This window comes from Tachyglossus aculeatus, chromosome 2 (assembly GCF_015852505.1).
Source record: "Tachyglossus aculeatus isolate mTacAcu1 chromosome 2, mTacAcu1.pri, whole genome shotgun sequence".
Taxonomy (NCBI): domain Eukaryota; kingdom Metazoa; phylum Chordata; class Mammalia; order Monotremata; family Tachyglossidae; genus Tachyglossus; species Tachyglossus aculeatus.
This window is the reverse complement of record NC_052067.1, coordinates 91,792,634-91,815,238: the sequence shown is the minus strand read 5'-3', so window position 1 is coordinate 91,815,238 and position 22,605 is coordinate 91,792,634. Positions and strand designations below refer to the sequence as shown.

Genomic DNA, 22,605 nt, shown 5'->3' with positions numbered 1-22,605 from the left:
CCCAAGCCGGACCGCACTGAGCACCAGGGTGACGCCTGGAGTCACTCATTCATTCAGTTATATTTATTGAGTGTTTACTGCGTGCAAAGTACCGTACTAAGCGCTTGAGAGAGCAATAACCAGACACATTCCCTGTCCACAAGGAGCTTAAAGTTTAGAGTCATCATCAATCGTATTTATTGAGCACTTACTGTGTGCAAAGCACTGTACTAAGTCCCTTATGCTGAATCCCTCGGCCAAATGCCTCCACCTCTGACCTTGAGAGAACCAGGCGGCGAAATCCTCAAAGCTGTGGGCCCGGGAGAGCACCGCGGCAGAATGTTAGCGGAAGGATGGGTGGATTCCAGCGGGTCACAGAGGCAGATCGTGTCTACCCACTCTATTGTACCCTCGCTTAGTACAGTTCTCTGCACCCAGTAGAAGCTCAAAAATAATAATAATGACAATAATAGTAATCATGGTATTTGTTAGCACTTACTATGTGCGAAGCACTGTTCTAAGTGCTGGGGTAGATACAAGACTGTGAGCCCACTGCTGGGTAGGGACTGTCTCTATATATTGCCAATTTGTACTTCCCAAGCGCTTAGTACAGTGCTCTGCGCATAGTAAGCGCTCAATAAATACGATTGATGATGATGATGATGATGGGGCAGATACAAGGTAATCAGTTTGGCCCACGTGGGGCTCACAGGCTTCACCCCCATTTTACAGACAAGGTAACAGAGAAGTTAAGTGGCTTGCCCAAGGTCATACAGCAGACAAGTGGCGGAGCCGGGATTAGAACCCACTTCCTCTGACATCCAAGCCCGTGCTCTTTCCACTGTCAATACCATCAACCGTTGGATGCTAACAATAATAATAATGATAATAATAATGGAATTTCTTAAGCGCTTACTATGTGCAGCGCACTGTTCTAAGCGCTGGGGGTGGATACAAGGTGATCAAGCTGTCCCACTTGGGGTTTACAGTCTTAATCCCCATTTTCCAGATGAGGTAACTGAGGTTCAGAGACGTTAAGTGACTTGCCCGAGGTCACACAGTAGACATGTGGCGGAGTCGGGATTCGAACCCATGACCTCTGACTCCAAAGCCCATGCTCTTTCCAGTGAGCCACGCTGCTTCTAATAAAATCTGTGGCATTTGTTAAGTGCTTACTATATGCCGGGCACTGTTCTAAGCACTGGGGTAGATACAAGTTAATCAAGTTGGACACAGTCCCTGTCCCACACGGGGCTCGCAGTCTTAATCGCCATTTGTTAGGTGAGGGCACTAATGCACAGAGAAGTGAAGCGACTTGCCCAAATTACACAGCAGACATGTGGCGGAGCCAGGATTAGAACCCACCTTCTGTTGGCCTCCAGACCCGTGCTCTTTTCACTAGGCACGGCTGCTTTTCAAGGAGGAGAGGGAGAAGGAGGGGTGTGTCGTTGTGGGAGAAAGAGCAGCTTCGGAGATGGTTTGCAGCTGGCATAAAGGGGTTGATGTGGGAAAGGGAGGAGAAAGGGAGGTGGGCCTGGCTAGAGCAGTGAATCAGTGTACAGGGCGAGGAATGAGATTCGTTCTTCACATTCTTGCCCCGACCTGCTGCTGGTAGTCTTTTCGAGTCCTCATTCTTGGATTTCCCACCGTCACCTCAAACTTAATGTGTCCCAGCAGTACTCCTCACCTTCCCACCCAAAACCTGGCCTCCTCCTGACTTTCCCATCACTGTAGACAGCACCAGTCAATCAATCAATTGTATTTATTGAGCGCTTACTGTGTGCAGAGCACTGTACTGAGCGCTTGGGAAGTACAAGCTGGCAACATATAGAGACAGTCCCTACCCAACAGTGGGCTCACAGTCTAGAAGGGGGAGACAGAGAACAAAACCAAACATACTAACAAAATAAAATAAATAGAATAGATAGGTACAAGTCAAATAAATAAATGAATAGAGTAAATAGAGTAGATAAATAGTAAATAGAGTAAATAGAGTAATAAACCAGAATCCCCTATGTCTCACCAGCCTGTAACCTTGGCATTATCCTTGACTCCTCTGTCTCATTCAACCCCCATATACAATCCATCCCTAAGTCCAGTTGGTTCCATCTTCACAGCATTGCTAAAATCCTCCCTTTCCTCTCCACCCCAACTGCCATTAAGCAGCGTGGCTCAGTAGAAAGAGCCCGGGCTTGGGAGTCAGAGGTCATGGGTTCAAATCCCGGCTCCGCCAGTTGTCAGCTGTGTGACTTTGGACAAGTCACTTAACTTCTCTGTGCCTCAGTTCCCTCATCTGTAAAATGGGGATTGACCGTGAGTCCCCCGTGGGACAACCTGATCACCTTGTAACCTCCCCAGTGCTTAGAACAGTGCTTAATAAATGCCATCATTATTATTATTATATCCCACCTCGACTACTGCTGCATCAGCCTATTTGCTGGTCTCCGTGCCTCCTGTCACTCCTCACTCCAGTTTATACTTCACTCTACTGCCTGGATCATCTTTCTACAAAAACGTTCAGCCCATGTTTCCCCCTCCTCAAGAACCTCCGGTCGTTGCTCATCTTCCTCCGCATCAAACGAAAACTCCTTTGTTCAGCGGTATTTGTTAAGCACTTACTATGTGCCAGGCACTGTACTACGCACTGGGGTAGGTGCAAGCTTATCAGGTTGGACTCAGTCTGTGTACCACATGGGGCTCATGGTCTTAATCCCCATTTTGCAGTTGAGGTAACTGAGACACAGAGAAGCGAAGTGACTTGCCCGGGGTCACACAGCAGACAAGTTGGCGGAGGCTGGATTAGAACCCAGATTCCCAGACCCATGTTCTATCCACTAAACCACTCTGCTCCGTACCCTAGGCTCCTTACCAAAGGCCTTGTCCCCTCTTAATAATAATAATAATAATAATAATAATAATGATAGCATTTATTAAGCGCTTACTATGTTCTAAGCGCTGGGGAGGTTACAAGGTGATCGGGTTCTCCCACCGGGGGCTCACAGTCTTAATCCCCATTTTACAGATGAGGTAACTGAGGCACAGAGAAGTTAAGTGACGTGCCGAAAGTCACACAGCTGGCCATTGGTGGAGTCGGGATTTGAACCCATGACCTCTGACTCCAAAGCCCGTGCTCTTTCCACTGAGCCACGCTGCTTCTCCTCTTATCTTTATACCATTATTACCATTATTAATTATAATAACACCATTATTATTACTATTACCTATCTCTCTGCTCTCCTACTACAGCCCAGTCCACACATTTTGCTCCTGTAGCACCAGCCTACTCACTGTACCTCCACCTTGTCTGTCTCTCTGCTGACTTCTCACCCAAGTCCTGCCTCTGGCCTGGGACTCCCTCCCACCTCACATCTGACAGATGATCACTCTCTCCACCTTCAAAGCCTTGTGAAAATCTTCCCCAACAAAGTCCTCATTTCCTCTACTCCCTCTCCCTTCTGTGTCGCCCTTGCACTTGGATTTTCTCCCTTAATCAGCCCCAAAGCTCTTATGTCCAGATCCACAATTGATTGATTTATTTAATGTTAATGCCTGTCTCCCCCTCTGTCATCATCATCATCAATCGTATTTATTGAGCGCTTACTATGTGCAGAGCACTGTACTAAGTGCTTGGGAAGTACAAATTGGCAACATATAGAGACAGTCCCTACCCAACAGTGGGCTCACAGTCTAAAAGGGGGAGACAGAGAACAAAACCAAACATACTAACAAAATAAAATAAATGGAATAGATATGTACAAGTAAAATAAATAAATAAATAGAGTAATAAATATGTACAAACATATATACAGGTATATACCCCGCTAGACTGTATGCTCCTTATGGGCAGGGAACGTATCTATCAACTCTTAAATTGCACTCTCCCAAGTGTTTAGTACAGTGCTCTGCACACAATTAATGCTGATTCAATACGACTGATCGATTGAGTGTCTGTACCCATTTCAAAGGGAAAATGCACACTCCCTGGCACCTCCTGTGCGCTAACATTAAACAAAAAGGGACTTTGGACCGTAAGGTTGGCGAGTTTCCCCTCCCCGCTTCACTGGGCCTATAATGTGCAGTCTACAGCCTGACCCAGGTAGGGCTTGGTTCTGTAATATGGGATTTTCAGTCTTAAGGCAAGTTTACCCACTCTGCAAGAGGTAGCCAAGAAAGTACTCAGCTAGGAGAAGCAGTGTGGCCTAGTGGAAAGAGCGAGGGCCTGGATGTCAGGGGACCTGGGTTCTAATTCGTGCTCCACCCCTTGTCTGCTGTGAGACCTTGGACAAATCACTTCTCTGGGCCCCAGTTCCCTCATCTGCACAGTGTGGATTCAATTCCTGTCCTCCCTCCTAGAGAAGCAGTGTGGCTCAGTGGAAAGAGCCCGGGCTTTGGAGTCAAGGGTCATGGGTTCAAATCCTGGCTCCTCCAATTGTCAGCCGTATGACTTTGGGCAAGTCACTTAACTTCTCTGGGCCTCAGTTCCCTCATCTGTAAAATGGGGATTAAGACTGTGAGGCCCCGTGGGACAACCTGATCACCTTGTAACCTCCCCAGCGCTTAGAACAGTGCTTAGCACATAGCGCTTAATCAATCAATCAATCAATCAATCGTATTTATTGAGCGCTTACTATGTGCAGAGCACTGTACTAAGCGCTTGGGAAGTACAAATTGGCATCACATAGAGACAGTCCCTACCCAACAGTGGGCTCACAGTCTAAAAGGGGGAGACAGAGAACAGAACCAAACATACCAACAAAATAAAATAAGTAGGATAGAAATGTACAAGTAAAATAAATAAATAAATAAATAAATAGAGTAATAAATATGTACAACCATATATACATATATACAGGTGCTGTGGGGAAGGGAAGGAGGTAAGACAGGGGGATGGAGAGGGGGACGAGGGGGAGAGGAAAGAAGGGGCTCAGTCTGGGAAGGCCTCCTGGAGGAGGTGAGCTCTCAGCAGGGCCTTAATAAATAAATGCCATCATTATTATTATTACTTAGACTGTGATCCCCATCTGGGACCTGGTCAGCTTGTATCTACCCCAGCACTTACTACGGTGCTTGATACATATTATTAACAATACTATTATCATGACTATTATCATTATTATTACTACTTCCCTTCCCCTCCATTTCCCGGGCGAAGCTTTATCATTGGCAGAGCTGTATGGCTTGGCCCAGAGGGAAAGCTGAGGAGACGGGGATGTCAGCGGTATCTGACCCTGGAAGATTGTTTCTGGGTCTTTCTTCTCCCCAAAACCATTACATTCTTGGATTAATTCAGTCAGTAAGTGTCCTTATTGAGCAAAACTCATCCTCTAGACTCTGTTTGTCCTTCAGACTGTAAGTTCACCCTCCAGGCTGTAAGATCGCTGTGACCAGGGAACGTGTCCACCAAATCTTTTATATTGTACTCTCCCAAGCGTTTGGTATAATGCTCTGCACACAGAAAGCACTCAATTTTTATGATCGATTGGTTGATTCCTCTTTGAAAAGCACCGTATTAAGTGCTTGGAAGAGTACAATAGAGAAGTAGATACATTCCTCCCCCTCAAGGAGCTAGTCTGTATTTCCCGATGACCTTTAAGGGAAGTCGTAACGTAGTCAATCAATCAATCGTATTTATTGAGCGCTTACTGGCGCTTGGGAAGTACAAGTTGGCAACATATAAACTAAAACATATAAACTAAAACACATAAAACATATTGTTTTACGTAGTCCGTTAAACAAAGACAGTTATTTAGCTCCCAGCAATCTCTCCAAGCGACTCTGTCTTCTGGGAAATCGGAAACTCCCAAAGATTCCCATATTTTTCCATAGAATGATGATGCCTCCAATGGCATTTTTTTACTGCACTTAATTACTTACTTTGCGCCAGACACTGTCCTAAGCATGGAAGTAGCTCTACAGAATAGTCAGGTTGGGCACAGTCCCTCTCCCATTTTGGGTGCTCAGTCTAAGTAGGAGGGAGTAGGGTTTAATCCCCATTTTCTGGATGAGGAAACTGAGGTACAGATAAGTGATTTGCCCAAAGCCACACAGCAGGCAACTGACAGAGCCAGGATTAGAACCCGGTTTAGTAGGTTTAACTAAATACTCCTTCCTCTCCCCTATTGGGCTGCTAAACACAGATAAAGGCAATTTCAGGTGGCAAACTGGGACACATGAATGAGAGCATAATCAGCAAGACAGGAACAGAGGCACATTGTACCTGTTAACAATAATCGGGGAGGGTACATGAAGTTGAAGTCCAGATTGGGCGTAACAGAATTAAGAACCGTGTCCAGCAGTGGTACTTTTTGAGCACTTATTGTATGCATTCATTCATTCAATCAGTCTTATTTATTGGGTGCTTACTGTGTGCAGAGCACTGTACTAAGCGCTTGGAAGGTACAATTCGGCAACAGAGACAATACCCATCAACGGGGCTCACAGTCTAGAAGGGGGAGACAGACAATAAAATAAGTAGACAGGCATCAGGTGTGCAGAACACTGTACTAAGCACTTGGGAAAGTACAATACAAAAGAGTTCGTAGACACGTTCCCTGCCCGGAACAAGCTCACTGTCCACAGGGGAAAACAGAGTACGGTAAATTAGGGATCAAGAAAATAGAAGTGTTGTGGGGCTGGTGGGGTGAGTATCATTGAGCACTTACTGGGTACAGAGCATTGTACTAAGCACTTGAGAGATTACAGTCTAACAGACACATTCCCTGGCCACAGCGAGCTTACAGCCTTGGAGAAGATGTGATTTTAGGATTTTAGAGAAGCAGTGTGGCTCAGTGGAAAGAGCCCGGGCTTTGGAGTCAGAGGTCATGGGTTCGAATCCCGGCTCCGCCACATGTCTGCTGTGTGACCTTGGGCAAGTCACTTAACTTCCCTGGGCCTCTGTTACCTCATCTGTAAAATGGGGATTAAAACTGTGAGCCCCATGTGGGACAACCTCATTGCCTTGTATCCCCCCAGTGCTTAGAACAGTGCTTTGCACATAGTAAGCGCTTAACAAATGCCATTATTATTATTTAGGAGGGTTTTGAGGGTGGGGAAAGTGGAGGACTTTCAGATATGTAGGAGGTGGGAGTTCCAGACCCAAGGGAGAATGCTCGCAAGGGGTCAGTGCCAAGTCAAATAATAATAACAATAATGAAGATGGTATTTGTTCAGTGCTTACTATGTGCCAAGCACTGTTCTAAGCGCTGGGGTAGGTACAAGGTAATCAGATCATCCCACTTGGGGTTCACAGTCTTAATCCCCATTTTACAGATGAGGTAACTGAGGCACAGAGAAGTTAAGTGACTTGCCGAATGTCACACAGCTGATAAGTGGTGGAGCCGAGATTGGAACCCATGATCTCTGACTTCCAAGCCCGTGTTCTTCCGACTGTCACGCTGCTTCTCAAATGAAAGCTACAGACAGTACGTTGGGTTACAGGAGCCAAGTGTGCAGTTGGCTTGTAGTGGGAGATCAGTGAGGTTGGGTGAGAGGGGATGAGCCGATAGAAGGCCTTAAAACTGATGGTAAGGCGGGTCGGCTGGATACGGAGGTGGGTGGACAATCCTTGGAGGTTTTTGAAGGGTGGGCAAACATAGAATGAATTTTTTTTTAGCAAAATGACCCGGGCAGCGGAGTGAAGTATGGACTGCAGTGGGGAGTGACAGGAGGCTGGGAGGTCAGCAAGGAAGCTGATACAGTCATCAAGGCAGGATGGGATAAGTGATTGGATCAACGGGGAAGCAGTTGGGATGGAGAGGAAAGGGTGGATATTAGCGACGTTGTGAAGATTGACCAGAAGGATTTGGTGACATTGAGTGTGTGGGTTGAATGAGAGATGAGTTGAGGATAATGCCGAGGTTACAGGCTGGGAGGATGGTGGTGCAACTGGGGGGACAGGATTTGGGTGGGAAGGAGTTCTGTTTTGGACATGCTAAGTGGGGAGCTGCAGAACAGAGCCTTGCGGGACCCTGACATTGAAGGGATGAGAGAGGTAGTTAATTAGCACCCAATACTACAGAAGCACTCAGAATCCACAACTGAATTAGAAACTCCCTCTTTGATGGCAAAGACTTCTACACATAGTTGAAAGGGAAATAGTGTTTCCCCAGTTGACTCTCTTCCTTTGTCCCCCACCCTTGTTTTTGTCTCTCCCTGACTTGTTTCTCTCTCCCCATTCTTTCTCCCCGGTTTAGTTTCTCTCTCCCCTCCTTGTTTTTTCTCCCCTCCCTGTTTCTCTCCATCTACCCTTGTTTCTCTCGATCTCCTCTCATTTCTTTCTCTCCCGTCTTATTTTCCCCCTCCCATCTTGTTTCTCTCTTTCCCCCTTGTTTCTCTCACTCCTCTCTCCCTCCTTGTTGCTCTTCCCCCTTGTCACTCTACCCACCCCCCATCGCTCTCCCCTTCTTGTCGCTCTCCCCCCATGTCTCTGCCTCCTTGTGTCTCTCACTCTTCCCCCTTTCGTGTGTGTGTGTATGTATGTGTAGTGCTCCCCATTGGTTGTTTCACCCCCCCATTTCTTGGTGTGGGGCCACCCTTGTCATCTCAGGCTCCTCAGACCCCGAAACTAGCCCCCCTAGGACCCTCATTTGCCCAGGAGCGGCCAGAACCTCCCATCTCCCTGAAGCCCGGAGGCCGGGGGCTGAGCAAAGAAGAAGAGTGTCGGGCACGTTGGCTCCAGCCCCACAGGGGTGATAGACGGGTATCCAGGCGGTGTTTCCCCGCAGCTCTCCGGACTGCCCTCCGGGCCTCTCTCTTCCCAATTGAGGGCTTCCCAATGGGCTCGGAAACTCCCACGGGTTCCCCAGTCTTCCCAAGAAGGTGCCAGATTGGGTCTTTCTAAGTCTTCGGACAATTACAAGGTCCTCTGTAGTCATTCAATCGTATTTATTGAGCGCTTACTGTGTGCAGAGCACTGTACTAAGCGTTTGGGAAGTACAAGTTGGCGGCATATAGAGACGGTCCCTACCCAACAACGGGCTCACAGTCTAGAAGGGGGAGACAGACAACAAAAGAAAACATGTAGACAGGTGTCAAGACCGTCAGAATAAATAGAATTATAGCTATATGCACATCATTAACGAAATAAATAGAATAGTAAATATGTACAAGTAAAATAAATAGCATAATAAATCTGTAGCTGTGGGCCCTCCCGAGCCCCTCCTCTTTTTTGCTCCCACCCTCAAAATGTCCACGTCCAACCTCCGCCTTTGGCAGGTTTAGCCCGTCAGCCAGTGATCGGTGGGGGTCTGCCCCCGCTCTGTCTCACCCCACACTCACAGGCCTCAGCCTCACCACCCCCATAATAATAATAATGATAGCATTTATTAAGCGCTTACTATGTGCAGAGCACTGTTCTAAGCGCTGGGGAGGTTACAAGGTGATCAGGCTGTCCCACATGGGGCTCACAGTCTTCACCCCCATTTTACAGATGAGGGAACTGAGGCCCAGAGAAGTGAAGTGACTTGCCCAAAGTCACAAAGCTGATAAGTGGTGGAGCCGGGATTTGAACCCATGACCTCTGACTCCAAAGCCCGGACTCTTTCCACTGCGCCACGCTGCTTCTAACACCGAACATAGACTTCAGTCCGTGTTCTGTGGGGGTCTGCCCCCACCCCCACAGGCCTCAGCCACGTTTTTTCTGTGGTATTTTTAATGGTATTTATTAAGCGCTTACTATGTGCCAGGCACTGCACGAAGCGCTGGGGTAATTACACGCTAATCCGGTTGGACATCGTCCCCGTCCCACATGGGGCTCACGGTTTCAGTCCCCATTTTACAGATGTGGTAACTGTAGTACGGAGAAGTTAAAGGACTTTGCCAGGGTCGCCTAGCAGACAAGTGGCAGATCCAGGACTAGGTCCTTGTGTCTCGCAGCCCTGTGCTCTAGCCATTAGGCCGCACTGCTTGGCTTCTGTTCCGTGGGTGTCTCCCCCACCCCCACGGGGTGCTCTGTCGGAGGGAGCAGTCCCTCTTATCCGTGACGGGGCATTCCCCTAGCTGCCATCCTTTCCCCCTTCCCCGCCCCTGTGGTTTCAGTCTGCCCCGCTCTGCGGCTTGCCCGCTTCCCTGGGCCCCCCGGGCCCGGACAGTTGACAATGCCCACGTCATTAGGGGCGTCGAGCCAGAAGGTTCCCCAAAAAACCCCTGGCAGAGAAGGCTGGGGGGAGGCTAGAAGTGAAGGGAAACAAGGCAGATTGCTGTGCCCGCTACTACAGCCCAGCCCCTCCCGTCGGAATAAAGCAGAGCGGCTCTGCCTGGAAATTGCGCTTGCGGCTGTGGCGGGATCCCAAGAAGAAGCTCCTCGTCTCCCCCGGGCAGGAGGAGGCGGTTTGCTCTCAACCCTAATTTGGACGTTTTCCTGCCCGAGCTCTGAAACCTTCCCAGGCGCCACCGGAAAATAGAAACCGAAAGAGGCAGGAAAGAGTGTATAAAGAGCTTGAGTGGCCGGGCTCCAGCAGTGAGGCTGGGAGGGCGCCAGGAAGCAGGCGGCAGGAGAGCGGGAGCAGCCGGGACCTTCAACCAGAGGCGGGAAAATGAAAGTTTCTCGGCGAATCCTGGACGTGCAGATTATCTATTATGCCAGAGCTGACCGGGAGCCTTTCGTGGAGGTGTGATGGGGGTCCGGGAGGTGGAAGACCAGAGGTGAGGGGAGGGGGGCATTACAGTAGCCCTCCTACGTGGGGGACTCACCTGACCTATAACCCCGAAGCCTTGGGGGCTGGGGAGGTCGAAGTCACTCTCTGCACACAGTGCTCAGGAAATATGATTGATTGATTGATCGATAAAGGGACTCTCTCCCCTCTGAAGTGGAAAATGTCAGAGTTCTTACCCGAGGCAGGCACCTGCCGAGCCTGTAGGTTTCCCTCGGGGCAGAGACGGGGGTCTCTGTTCACCTGGGGGGCAGAAGCAGCATTGCCTAGGGGACAGGGCAAGTGTCTCTGGAAGTCAGAAGGAACCGGGTTCTAATTCCGGCTCTGCCACCTGTCAGTTGGGTGGCCTTGGGCAAGTCATTTCGCTTCTCTGTGCCTCCTTTACCTCATCTGTAAAACAGGGATTGATTTTGAGCCCCCACCCGGGGTCGCGGGGGGCTCTGGCTGTGTGTTTTGTTTTGTCTTGAGTGGTATTTAGGTGCTTATTGCATGTCAGGCACTGTTGTAAGCGCTGGGGTAGGGACATGTTAATTAGGACAGGGACAGTTCCTGTCCCACGTGGGGCTCACAGTCTAAGTAGTCTGTTTAGCTTTTGTCTACCCCAGTGCTTAGTATAGTGTCTGGCTCATAGTAAGTGCTTAACACAAGCCATTAAAATAAAAATAAGAGAGAGGCAGCGTACGTGGGGTTGGACAGTCCACGTTCTCTGTCTGTTTCAGCCGGTGAACGGAATATCTCGGACGGAGGTTGAGACTCAACTTTTTCTCAGTTGAGAGACCCGCTTCTGTTTTCTTGTAAACTGGAGATTCTTCTACCGGTTGCCTGTTTTTAATGGTATTTGTTCGAAACCAAACAGTGCCAGACACTGTTCTAAGTGTTGGGATAGATTCAGCTGGATGGAATAGCATGAAATAGTGGATAGACCAGAGGCCTAGGAGTCAGAAGGACATGGGTTCTAATTCCGACTCCCCCACTTGTCTCCTGTGGGGCCTTGGGCAAATCACTTCTCTGGGCCGCACTTACCTCATCTGTAAAGTGAGGATTGAAACTGTGAGCCCCACTTAGGACAGGGACTTGATTGTAGCCACCCCAGCATTTAGTACAGTGCCTCGCACCTAGTAAGCGTTTAATAAGTACCATAATTATTACTATTAATTATTATTATTCAAGTTAATCAGGTTAGACTCAATCCCTGTCCCACCTGGGGCTCATAGTCTTAATCCCCGTTTTGCGGATGAGGTAACTGAGGCCCAGAGAAGCTAAGTGATTTGCCCAAGTTTACACAGCAGACAAGTGGCGGAGCTGGGATCAGAACCCAGGGGCTTCTGACTACCAGCCCCATGTTCTACCTACTAGGCACCACTGCTTACCTTTCTGAAGTGAGGGCTATGTGAGCCAGGAGAAACCTCCTCTAGGAGGCCTTCCCAGATTGAGTCCCCTTTTTCCTCTCCTCCTCCCCATCCCCCCCACCCTACCACCTTCCCCTCCCCACAGCACCTGTTTATGTTTGTACAGATTTATTACACTATTTTACTTGTACATATTTACTGTTCTATTTATTTTGTTAATGATGTGCATCTATTTATTCTGATAACTTGGCACCTGTCCACATGTTTTGTTGTCTGTTTCCCCCTTTCAGACTGTGAGCCCGTTGTTGGAGAGGAACCATCCCTCTATGTTGCCAACTTGTACTTCCCAAGCGCTTAGTACAGTGCTCTGCACTCAGTAAGCGCTCAATAAGTACGATTGAATGAATGAATGAGTTAAGGGAGGCCTCTTGCCCAACCCAAACACATATGGTGAATTCCTGGAGGGCCAAGGACCTTATCTAGTTTGAACCTCTGGGCTTTTTCCCAGTGCTTCATAAAGTGCTTTGCACATAGTTTGAATACTTAAATACTATCCCCAGAGGAGGATGAAGTGCAGCATGGCCTAGTGGATAGAGAACGGGCCTGGGATTCAGAAGGACTTGGGTTCTAATCCCAGCTCTGCCGCTTGTCTGCTGTGTGACCTCGGGCAAGTCACATCACTTCTCTGGGCCTCGGTTACTGTAAAATGGGGATTGAGACTGTTAGCCCCATGTGGGGCAGGGACTCTGTCCATCCCAGCACTTAGAGCAGTGCCTGGAACATAGTAAGTGCTTAACAAATGCCACAGTTATGAGGTAGGGAGTTCGGCGGGACTCGTATCTCCTGGCGAGCCGAGTTTCCCGTCAGATTAGGGTCTGCGGCAGCAGCTGTGGTGGGGTGTTTTGGGACCCAGGAGAGCAGAGTGTTTGGCTGGCCAGCTGGTTGACCGGCTCCTGCTGGGACTGGCAATGGCGGCATTCATCCTCCTCATCCTCATCCTCCTCATCCTCCTCCTCCTCCTCCTCCTCCTCCAGCACCAGGTGCGGATCTCGTTGGACTGACGTGAGTGTCCATCCATGGCCTGCGTCAGGCTCCGTGTGGGCTGAGGTGGCCTTTGCCTTTTTTTTTTTTTATGGTGCATGTTAAGCGCTTACTTTGTGCCGGGCACTGTACTAAGCACTGAGGTAGATGTAAGTCAATCAGGTTGGACCCAGTCCCTGTCCCACGTGGGGCTCACAGGTCTTAAGCCCGTTTCACAGATGAGGTAACTGAGGCACAGAGAAATGAAGTGAGTTGCCCAAGGCCACACGGCAGATAAGTAGCGGAGCTGGAATTGGAAACCAGGTCCTTCCGTCTCCCAGGCTTGTGCTCTAAACACTAAGCTAAACTGCTTGTTTGCTTCCGCAAGACCCCCCACTACTGGGGCCTGCTGCAGCTGAGGGGTCTCTGATGTGCCTCCTTACGGGGTCTCTCCCTGCCCCCATGACCCTTGGGGGCTGAGGAGAAGTGAATGCCCAATGGAGAGGGCACGGGTGGCACGGGCTGGCAGGGATGAGAGTTGGCAAAAGTGCTTCCCGAGGCATCTGTTCACCACTTGGAGCGACTTAGGGCCTGGGGCTGCCAACTGTTGTTGGTAAAGAAACTTACCTCGTGTTTGGCTTTCTCATGCTCATATAATGCAGGGAAATCAGGGAACTGCAAATGAATCAAAAGGACTGCTAACAGATTGTGTGTATCCGTATGTGTGTGTGTGCATTTATGACTTTGTTATGGTTTGAATCAATGCTGAAAGTAAAACTGCATAGCCTTTCAGTGTGTCCTTAATTCGGCGGCATCTAGCCTGCCCTGAGAGAAAAATTCGGGACGGGCTTGGCGTCTTTGTTTTTTGAATACATTCCCGCGGACCCCAATCCAGTGTCGGCCCCGCAGGCTGACACCGTCTTTCGGCCCAGGCGGGCGGAAGGGTGGGCCGTGAGGGGGATCAGCAGGGCTGACAGGAGGGCCAGTGGGTTTAGGTCAGAGTGGGGTGGTCGCAGGGGGACCGGAGGGCCAGCGGGGAGGGAGATCGGCAGGTAGCACCAGGGGACGAGTCGGGCGTTCGGGGAGCGGGACCAGAAGGCGGACGGTTAGGAGCGGAGGTGATGCTTTGTGTTCTCTCACGCTTCAGATCATCACCGTAGAAGAGGCAAAGCGCCGCAAGAGCACATGCAGTTACTACGAGGAGGATGAGGACCCTGACGCTCTCCCCATCTTAAAGCAGCACAGCGCTCTCCTGGAGAACATGCAGATCGAGCAGGTGGGGGTCCCGGACGACTCTGGGAGAATCTGCCGGGCTGCCCGTAGTGGCCCAGCCTGAGTATCCTTATTCATTCATTCAGTCATGTTTATTGAATGCTTACTGTGTGCAGAGCACTGTACTGAGCGCTTGGGAGAGTACAGTATAGCCATAAATGGACACATGCTTCATCATTCAGTCAGTCAGTGGTATTTGTTGAGCGCATACTGTGTGCAGAGCACTGTAGTGAGCATCTGGGAGAGTAAAATGCAACCGAGTTGGGAGACACATTCCCTCCATCTAGGCTTGCATCGGACTAGAGCAGACATTGTCAGCATTCAGGCGACTTCGCCGCCCCCTGTAAATGCGTTCCGCAGAGGATGTTGTAGTGGCTTGTTGGCCTTTGATTTCTGTCAGTCAGTCAATCAGTGATATTTATTGAGCAATTACTATGCACACAACACTGTAGTACGTGCTTGGGAGAGTACATTGCAGCAGAATTAGCAGACATGTTCCCTTCCCATAATGAGCTTAGAGGCAAATAAATAGCATCTGGTCAACGCTATTGTGTTCACTGTCAGTGGTGTGTACTTACTGAGCACGTAGTAAGCGCTCAAGAAATACCATAGATTAGTTGATGATTCCGTGCAGAGCACTGTGGAATCGTACTTTACATAAAGCTGTGATTCCTCTGTGGCTTCTTTTTCTAGTTTTAATAGTAACTGTTTTGTCTTGGTTAAGGATGTATGCTTCTGGAAAGCAGAGATTCTGTTCCTAGATGCTTAAACTTGCATTAAGCATGATTTCTCTTTCCAGAATCAGCCATTCCACTATTATCACCTCAAACTGCAGGACTCCTCTATAACAAAAACTGCGCTGGCATTAATTTTGTATTTGTTTTGGCATCGCACAGTGTCGTTGAATGTGCTCTTGAAAGCCGTCCATAAAAAGTACCGCCAGAGCCCCCTTACATCAGCCTTTCCGTTTTATTTTCGAGAGGATTTTGCTGGGTTACCCTTTGACCCTCTGTTAGAAATATTCATACTCTTGCTGACTTTTTTCTTGTGAGAAAAAAACATTTGAAGACTCAGTTCTAGTCCCAGCTGTGCCCCTGGCCTGCCGTGTGACCTTGAGCCGGTCACTTAACCTCTCCAAAGCTCAATTTCCTCATCTCTGAAATGAGTTTAAGATGGTGGACTTCATGTGGGACAGGGACTGAATCTGAGATCGTAACCCCTAGCACGTAGTAAACGCTGAATACATTTTTATCATCATCATGATTATTATTATTATTACTGTTACTTCAGGTAGGTCTCTTGACCTCTTTGTGCCCCGTTTTCCTCCTCTGTCAAGTACCAGCTTGTGCTAGTTATGAGAATAAGAGCTCATTTGATGTGGAGGAATTTTGCAAAGGCTATTAGAAAGCGTTCGGCAGATTCCAACTCTGATTATTCCCTAGCCCCATTTCTTCGGTAGGGGAACTGAGGGTCAGAGGAAAAGTCAGGCGAACGTCCAACGAGGTCTGAGGGAGACCAGGAGTGGAAACGCCAGTAGCCACCATCCTCGGGCGTCCCTTCCGGACCTGGCTCGGGGCCGACCGCCCCGTGACGGTTGGTTGGCCGCTGGTCGGGGAGAGGAAGAGGAGGAGGAAGAGGAATGGGCAGCTACAAGGCCTTCTCTTGTTCTTGCATCCCAGCTGGCCAACCGCCTTCCCGCGAGGGTGCAGGGTTACCCGTGGCGACTGGCCTACAGCACTTTGGAGCACGGGACCAGCCTGAAAACACTGTATCGGAAATCGGCCTCTCTGGACAGCCCCGTCCTCCTGGTCATCAAAGACATGGACAACCAGGTGAGGGTGAGGAGCCGGCCGTCACCCCACGGGCCCTCTCGGGCTGGTGAGGCGGGTGGGCGGCTCAGCCTCCGGATTTCTTTGCTGATCCATCGGCAACGCCAGCTAGACTGTGAGCCCACTGTTGGGTAGGGACCGTCTCTATGTGTTGCCAACTTGGACTTCCCACAGTAAGCGCTCAATAAATAGGATTGAATGAATGAATAACGTCAGCCCCGTGGGCCAGCCGGTCCAAAACTCTGTCTCCAACGGGCATCAGGAAGCTTGGGGGAGCCGTGTGCTGCTTGCCCTCCTGGGCTCCTGTCTTTGTAGTTGGACATCATCATGATGGCATTTGTTAAGCGCTTACTATGTGCAAAGCACTGTTCTACATCTCTCTCAATCGTTGGTATTTATTGAACGCTTACTGGGTGCCAAACACCATACTAAGCACTTGGGAGAGTAGACCAGAACAGAGTTGATAGGCACGTTCTCTGCCCACAACGAGGTTTGCAGTCTAGAGGACTGTACCTCTAAATGTCCCCTGCAGTGGCCTGGCGTGGCTCACTCATCCATAGATGGATCTAAACTCTCCAGGGAATCGGCTGACGCTTCCAGCTGCCCAGCTTCATCATCATCATCAATCGTATTTATTGAGCGCTTACTATGTGCAGAGCACTGTACTAAGCGCTTGTACTAAGCGCTTCATGAGGGGTGAACTGCCTGCTGGCTGAAAACCTCTTGGATTTTGGGTACTGAACCTATCTCCTTCTTGCATGTGCCTAGCGCAGACACGTTAGGCCCCTACCTGAGCAGGGGAGCGAGGAGAGGGGCCAGGCAAGGTGGCACTTGGGCTCCTAGAGAAGCAGCGTGACTCGGTGGAAAAAGCCCGTGCTTGGGAGTCAGAGGACATGGGTTCTAATCCCGGCTCTGCCACTTGTCAGCTGGGTGACTTTGAGCAAGTCATTTAACTTCTCTGTGCCTGTTACCTCATTTGTAAAATGGGGATTAAGACTGTGAGCCCCAGTGCATAGGTCAGTGCTTGGCACATAGCACTCAACAACTACTATTATCATTATTATAATAATAATATGTTATTATTATTATTATAATCAGTTCTGGGGGAAAATGTGGTGGACACCGACTGCGATTCTGAACTCTCCAAGAGTTCCTGAAAGCCACCAGAGCGGTGTCTGGAAATTGATCCATCTGATTCAGCCAATCTGTAAATACCATTATTATTAATAATAGTTATGGTACTTATTAAGCACAAACTATTGCCAGGTACTGTACTAAATAAACTCTGGGGTAAATACAGGCAAATTGGGTTGGATTTCTAGACTGTGAGCCCGTTGTTGGGTAGGAACCGTCTCTATATGTGGCCGACTTGTTCATTCATTCAATCGTATTTATTGAGCGCTTACTGTGTGCAGAGCACCGTACTAAGCGCTTGGAGGTACAAGTTGGCAACATATAGAGACGGTCCCTACCCAGCAGTGGGCTCACAGTCTAGAAGACTTGTACTTCCCAAGCGCTTAGTACAGTGCTCTGCACACAGTAAGCACTCAATTAATGCAATTGACTGAATGAATACAAGCCCTGCCCCACGTGGGGCTCACACTCAATCCTCATTTTACAGATGAGGTAACTGAGGCCCAGAGAAGTGAAGTGACTTGCCCAAGGTCACCCAGCAGACATGTGGTGGAGCTGGGATTAGAACCCATGACCTTCTGATTCCCAGGCCCGTGTTCTATCATCTGCTGCACCATTACTACTGCCATTGAGCAGCGTGGCTCAGTGGAAAAAGCCCGGGCTTTGGAGTCAGAGGTCATGGGTCCAAATCCCGGCTCCGCCAACTGTCAGCTGTGTGACTTTGGGCAAGTCACGGAACTTCTATGGGCCTCAAGTTACCTCATCTGTAAAATGGGGATTAAAACTGTGAGCCCCCCGTGGGACAACCTGATCACCTTGTAACCTCCCCAGCGCTTAGAACAGTGCTTTGCACATAGAGCTTGACAAATACCATTATTATTATTATTACTTGTGGTATAGGAGTTGGCTGAGAAGGAGAGAATCCATGACGTTTGTACATTGAGGAATTTTGGAGAACCTCTCCTTGATGATTAGGAGTTCAGTACAGTAGATCCTGTGCTCTCCTTGTGCTCCCCGCCCCCACCAACTTCCTTTCCTCCTGTCCCTCCCCTTCCCACCTCCTGCCTAGGGCCTGTGTCACAAGCTTGACGAGCCGGAGAAGGAAGCATAGCCTAGTGGAAAGATCACAGGCCCGGGAGTCGGAAAACCGGGATTCTAGTCCCGGCTCCGTCGGTTGCCTGCTTTGCGACCTTGGGCAAGTCGCTTCATTTCACAGTGCCTCTGTTGCCTCATCCGTATGATGGGGATTGAATACCGGTTCTGCCTCCTACTTAGACCATGAGCCTCTTGTTGGACAGGGTCCGTGTCCCACCCGGCTGATTTTGTATCTACCTCGCTTCTTAGAACAGTGCTTGACATACAGTAAGCAGTTAATAAATACCATTAGTGAAGGGGGAAAAAAACTGGGGGGAGTTTTGCTGTCTGAGTGGAGTCAAAGATAGACTGTGAGCCCGCTGTTGGGTAGGGACCGTCTCTATACGTTGCCAACTTGTACTTTGCAAGCACTTAGTACAGTGCTCTGCACACAGTAAGCTCTCAATAAATAGGATTGAATGAATGAATGAATAGCCAAGGCATGTTCAGAAGGGTGGTGGGCAACCACACATTTCCCCTGGAACTGCAACCCCCAACTCCCATCAGGGGGGTGCCTCATTTATGGTTAATAATAGTAATAATGATAATAATTGTGGTATTTATTAAGCGCTACTATGTGTCAGGCACTGTACTAAACACCGGGGTGGATACAAGCAAATCGGGTCGGACACGGTCCCTGTCCCGCATGGGGCTCGCAGTCTTAATCCCAATTTTACAGATGAGGGAACTGAGGCACGGGGAAGTGAAGCGACTTGCTCAAGGCCAAACAGCGGACAAGTGGCGGGGCCGGCATTAGAACCCATGACCTTCTGATTCCTAGGCTCGTGCTCAATCCACTAGGCCATGCTGCTTCCCCAGGGTTGGGGTTTCTGAGCCCACCCTGTTTAGCGTTCCCCTGCTCCCCAATCCCACCCCATTTACCATCCCTGTACCCCCATGCCCCCCAAGCCCGGACTTGAGCTTCTCAGTCTGCCAAAACCCCACCCAGCTGGTCCCCCGCAAAACCCTCCGGCAGGGCTTTCCTGAGGCCGTCCCGCTCTCCCTGACAGTGCGTCTCTTAGCGTGACGTAGTGACTAGAACACGGTCCTGAGAGTCAGGAGGTCGTGGGTTCTAATCCCCGTTCTGCCCCTTGTCTGCTGTGTGATTTTGGGCAAGTCACTCCCTTCTCTGGGCCTCAGCTCCCTCATCTGTAAAATGGGGATGAAGACTGTGAGCCCCCCGTGGGACAACCCGATCACCTTGTAACCTCCCCAGTGCTTAGAACAGTGCTTGGCACCTAGGAAGCGCTTAACAAATGTCATCATCATTTTAGACTGTGAGCCCACTGTTGGGTAGGGACTGTCTCTATATGTTGCCAATTTGTACTTCCCAAGCGCTTAGTACAGTGCTCTGCACATAGTAAGCGCTCAATAAATACGATTGATGATGATCATCATTATTATTATTATCTGTAAAATGGGGATTAAGACTGCAAGCCCCACGTGAGCCAGGGACTGAGTCCAACCTGATTGCCTTGGATCTACTTCAGCATTTAGAACAGCGCTTGGCACGTAGTAAGCGCCTAACAAATACCATAATTATAATTCTTATTACAGCACACAGTAAAGCGCTCCCTAAGTATGATTTGATTGGTTGCTGTGTTGGCAGGTGTTCGGGGCCTACGCCACGCACCCGTTCAAGTTCAGCGACCACTACTACGGCACCGGCGAGACGTTCCTCTACACCTTCAGCCCGAATTTCAAGGTGAGCGGGATTTGGGGGGTGGAAGCCAGGGTCCCCCGTAGCCGGGGGAACGGAGGCTTGTGTTTCCTCGAGTGAGTGAAAATTCAGATTCGGTCGCATCTCCCAGCCAGGGACCAGTCCAGGAAGAGTGCCCTCCCTGCCAGCCCTGTGGCCAAGGGGGAAGCCCCCTGCGGTAGACGCCCACGACCTGCTGGCCCGATTAAATGGCTAGTGGCTAGAGCACGGGCCTGGGATTCGGAAGGTCATGGGTTCTGATCCCGGCTCTGCCATCATCATCAATCGTATTTATTGTGTGCAGAGCACTGTACTAAGCGCTTAGTGCATTTGTACATTAGCCGTCTGTCTGCTGCGTGACCTTGGGCAAGGCCCGTTGCCTCGTCTGTAAACCGGGGATTGAGACTGCGAGCCCCGAGTGCGACAGGGACTGCGTCCAACCCGATTTACTTGTGTCTACCCCAGCGCTTAGTACAGTGCCTGGCACACAGTAAGCACTTAACAAATACCACAGTTATTGTTATTATCAAATCATCTTGTCCAAGCTGAACGATTCTTGCCTCTTGGCCCCTGGTTGCCTTGTACGCTAGAGAGTGCCGGCTAAATGGCCAATCCTCGACCAAGGCTGCTAGCAAGTAGCCAGGTGACTTTTGGTTCATGTCTCAGCCCCTCTCATGTCTCTCAGGAACGAGGGAGCGGTGAGCGATGGTCTCCATTTTGGGCCATCGTCAACGGACCAGTCCAAAGCCAATCATTGGACATTTCATGTTATTCAGTCAGCCGTATTTATTTATTTTATTTTTAAATGGCATTTATGAAGCGCTTACCATGTGCAAAGCACTGTTCTATTTATTGTGTACAGAGCGCCGTACTAAGGCTTGGGAGAGGACAGTGTAACAATATAACGGACGTATTCCCGGCCCACGAGGAGCTTACGGTCTAGAGGGTGAGGCCTAATTCGCGTAGACGGCGTCGACCAGAGCCTCTTAGCGGAGTCAGCCCAATTTTGCTAAGTGGCCAGCCCGCAGCATTGTGGAGAGGCCCTTTGGAAGGCTTTGTCGGGTGGGGTGGATCAGTTCAGTCCCTGAACAGCAGTCAGTGCCAATTTGAAAACCCCCAAGACGGAGATTTGTCAGGGGAAAGTGGAGCCCGAAGGGTTTTCTCTGAGAAACGTCCAAGCATCCAATTCCCGCTACACAAACCTCGATATCCTTCCTTTCTAATAGCCAAACGGTGGGTCTTGTGTTCTTTCAGGTGTTTAAATGGAGTGGAGAAAACTCTTACTTCATCAATGGAGATCTAAGTTCCTTAGAGCTCGGTGGTGGAGGGTAAGTGTTGTAACCTACTTTTTGCCACGCAGACATCAAAAACTTGGCAGAGGGTTCCGTTTAAATATGCGGTCCATCTAATTCATTCGTTCAATCGTATTGGGCGCTTACTGTGTGCAGAGCACTGTACTAGGCGCTCGGGAACTACAAATCGGCAACCGAGAGAGACGGTCCCTACCCAACAACGGGCTCGCAGTCTAGAAGGGGGAGACGGACAACAAAACACAACATGTGGACGGGTGTCAAGTCATCAGAATAAATAGAAATAAAGCTAGGTGCACATCATTAACAAAATCAATAGAATGGCAAATATGTACAAGTCAAATAGAATAATAAATCTGTACAAACATATATACAGGTGCCGTGGGGAGGGGAAGGAGGCAGGGCGGGGGAGATGGGGAGGAGGAGAGGAAAAAAGGGGGTCTCACTAATTCCGAATCTGGCCTGCCCAAGGAACAATACCAAAGATGAGCATATTCCTTTTGACTGATTCTTAACTAACTAAAATGACTGTTGCATTTTTTTTTTTAAAGTCAAGGATCAGCCTTCTGGTGGCTGGCTGAGAGACACATTCCTATATGCTTTGAAAACTTGTTTAGGTAACTTCGTGGGTGAAAAATTTATATCAGGTCACTAAAGGAAAAATTAGCATAGTAGTAGTAATATTAGCGGCGTGGCTCAGTGGAAGGACCACAGGCTTTGGAGTTGGAGGCCATGGTTTTGAATCCCGGCTCCGCCAACTGTCAGCTGTGTGACTTTGGGCAAGTCGCTTCGCTTCTCTGGGCCTCAGTTACCTCATCTGTAAAATGGGGATTAAAACTGTGAGCCCCCCGTGGGACAACCTGATCACCTTGTAACCTCCCCAGCGCTTAGAACAGTGCTTCCAGCACTTAGAACAGTGCTTTGCGCATAGTAAGCGCTTAATAAATGCCATTATGATTATTATTATTATCATAATTATTATTATTAATATTATTATTGAGAGCCTCCTCAGTGCATCACACAGTACAGAACACTTGGGGCTGAAACATCCTTCCTGACAGGGCATGTGTCTACCAATTCTCCTGTATTGTACTCTCCCAACTGTCTAGTACACTGCTCTGCACACAGTAAGTGCTCAATAAATACCTTTTATTTAGTGACTGAAAGTAGAATAGACACAAAGCACACCTTCCCTGGCCACAAGTTTCAGACAATCTCGCGGGAGAGGCA

General features: G+C 49.3%; 1 protein-coding gene across 3 annotated transcripts in view; it reads left to right on the top strand.

Moving 5' to 3' along the window:
• Positions 1-22,605, top strand: part of NCOA7 (nuclear receptor coactivator 7) — a 144,106-nt gene that overhangs the window by 116,098 nt on the left and 5,403 nt on the right. For all 3 annotated transcript variants that reach the window (XM_038766438.1, XM_038766422.1, XM_038766431.1), the window contains exons 12-15: positions 14,145-14,273; positions 15,949-16,101; positions 19,976-20,071; positions 21,320-21,393. In XM_038766438.1, coding sequence (XP_038622366.1) covers positions 14,145-14,273; positions 15,949-16,101; positions 19,976-20,071; positions 21,320-21,393 — 452 coding nt within the window. The remainder of the gene's footprint in view (positions 1-14,144; positions 14,274-15,948; positions 16,102-19,975; positions 20,072-21,319; positions 21,394-22,605) is intronic.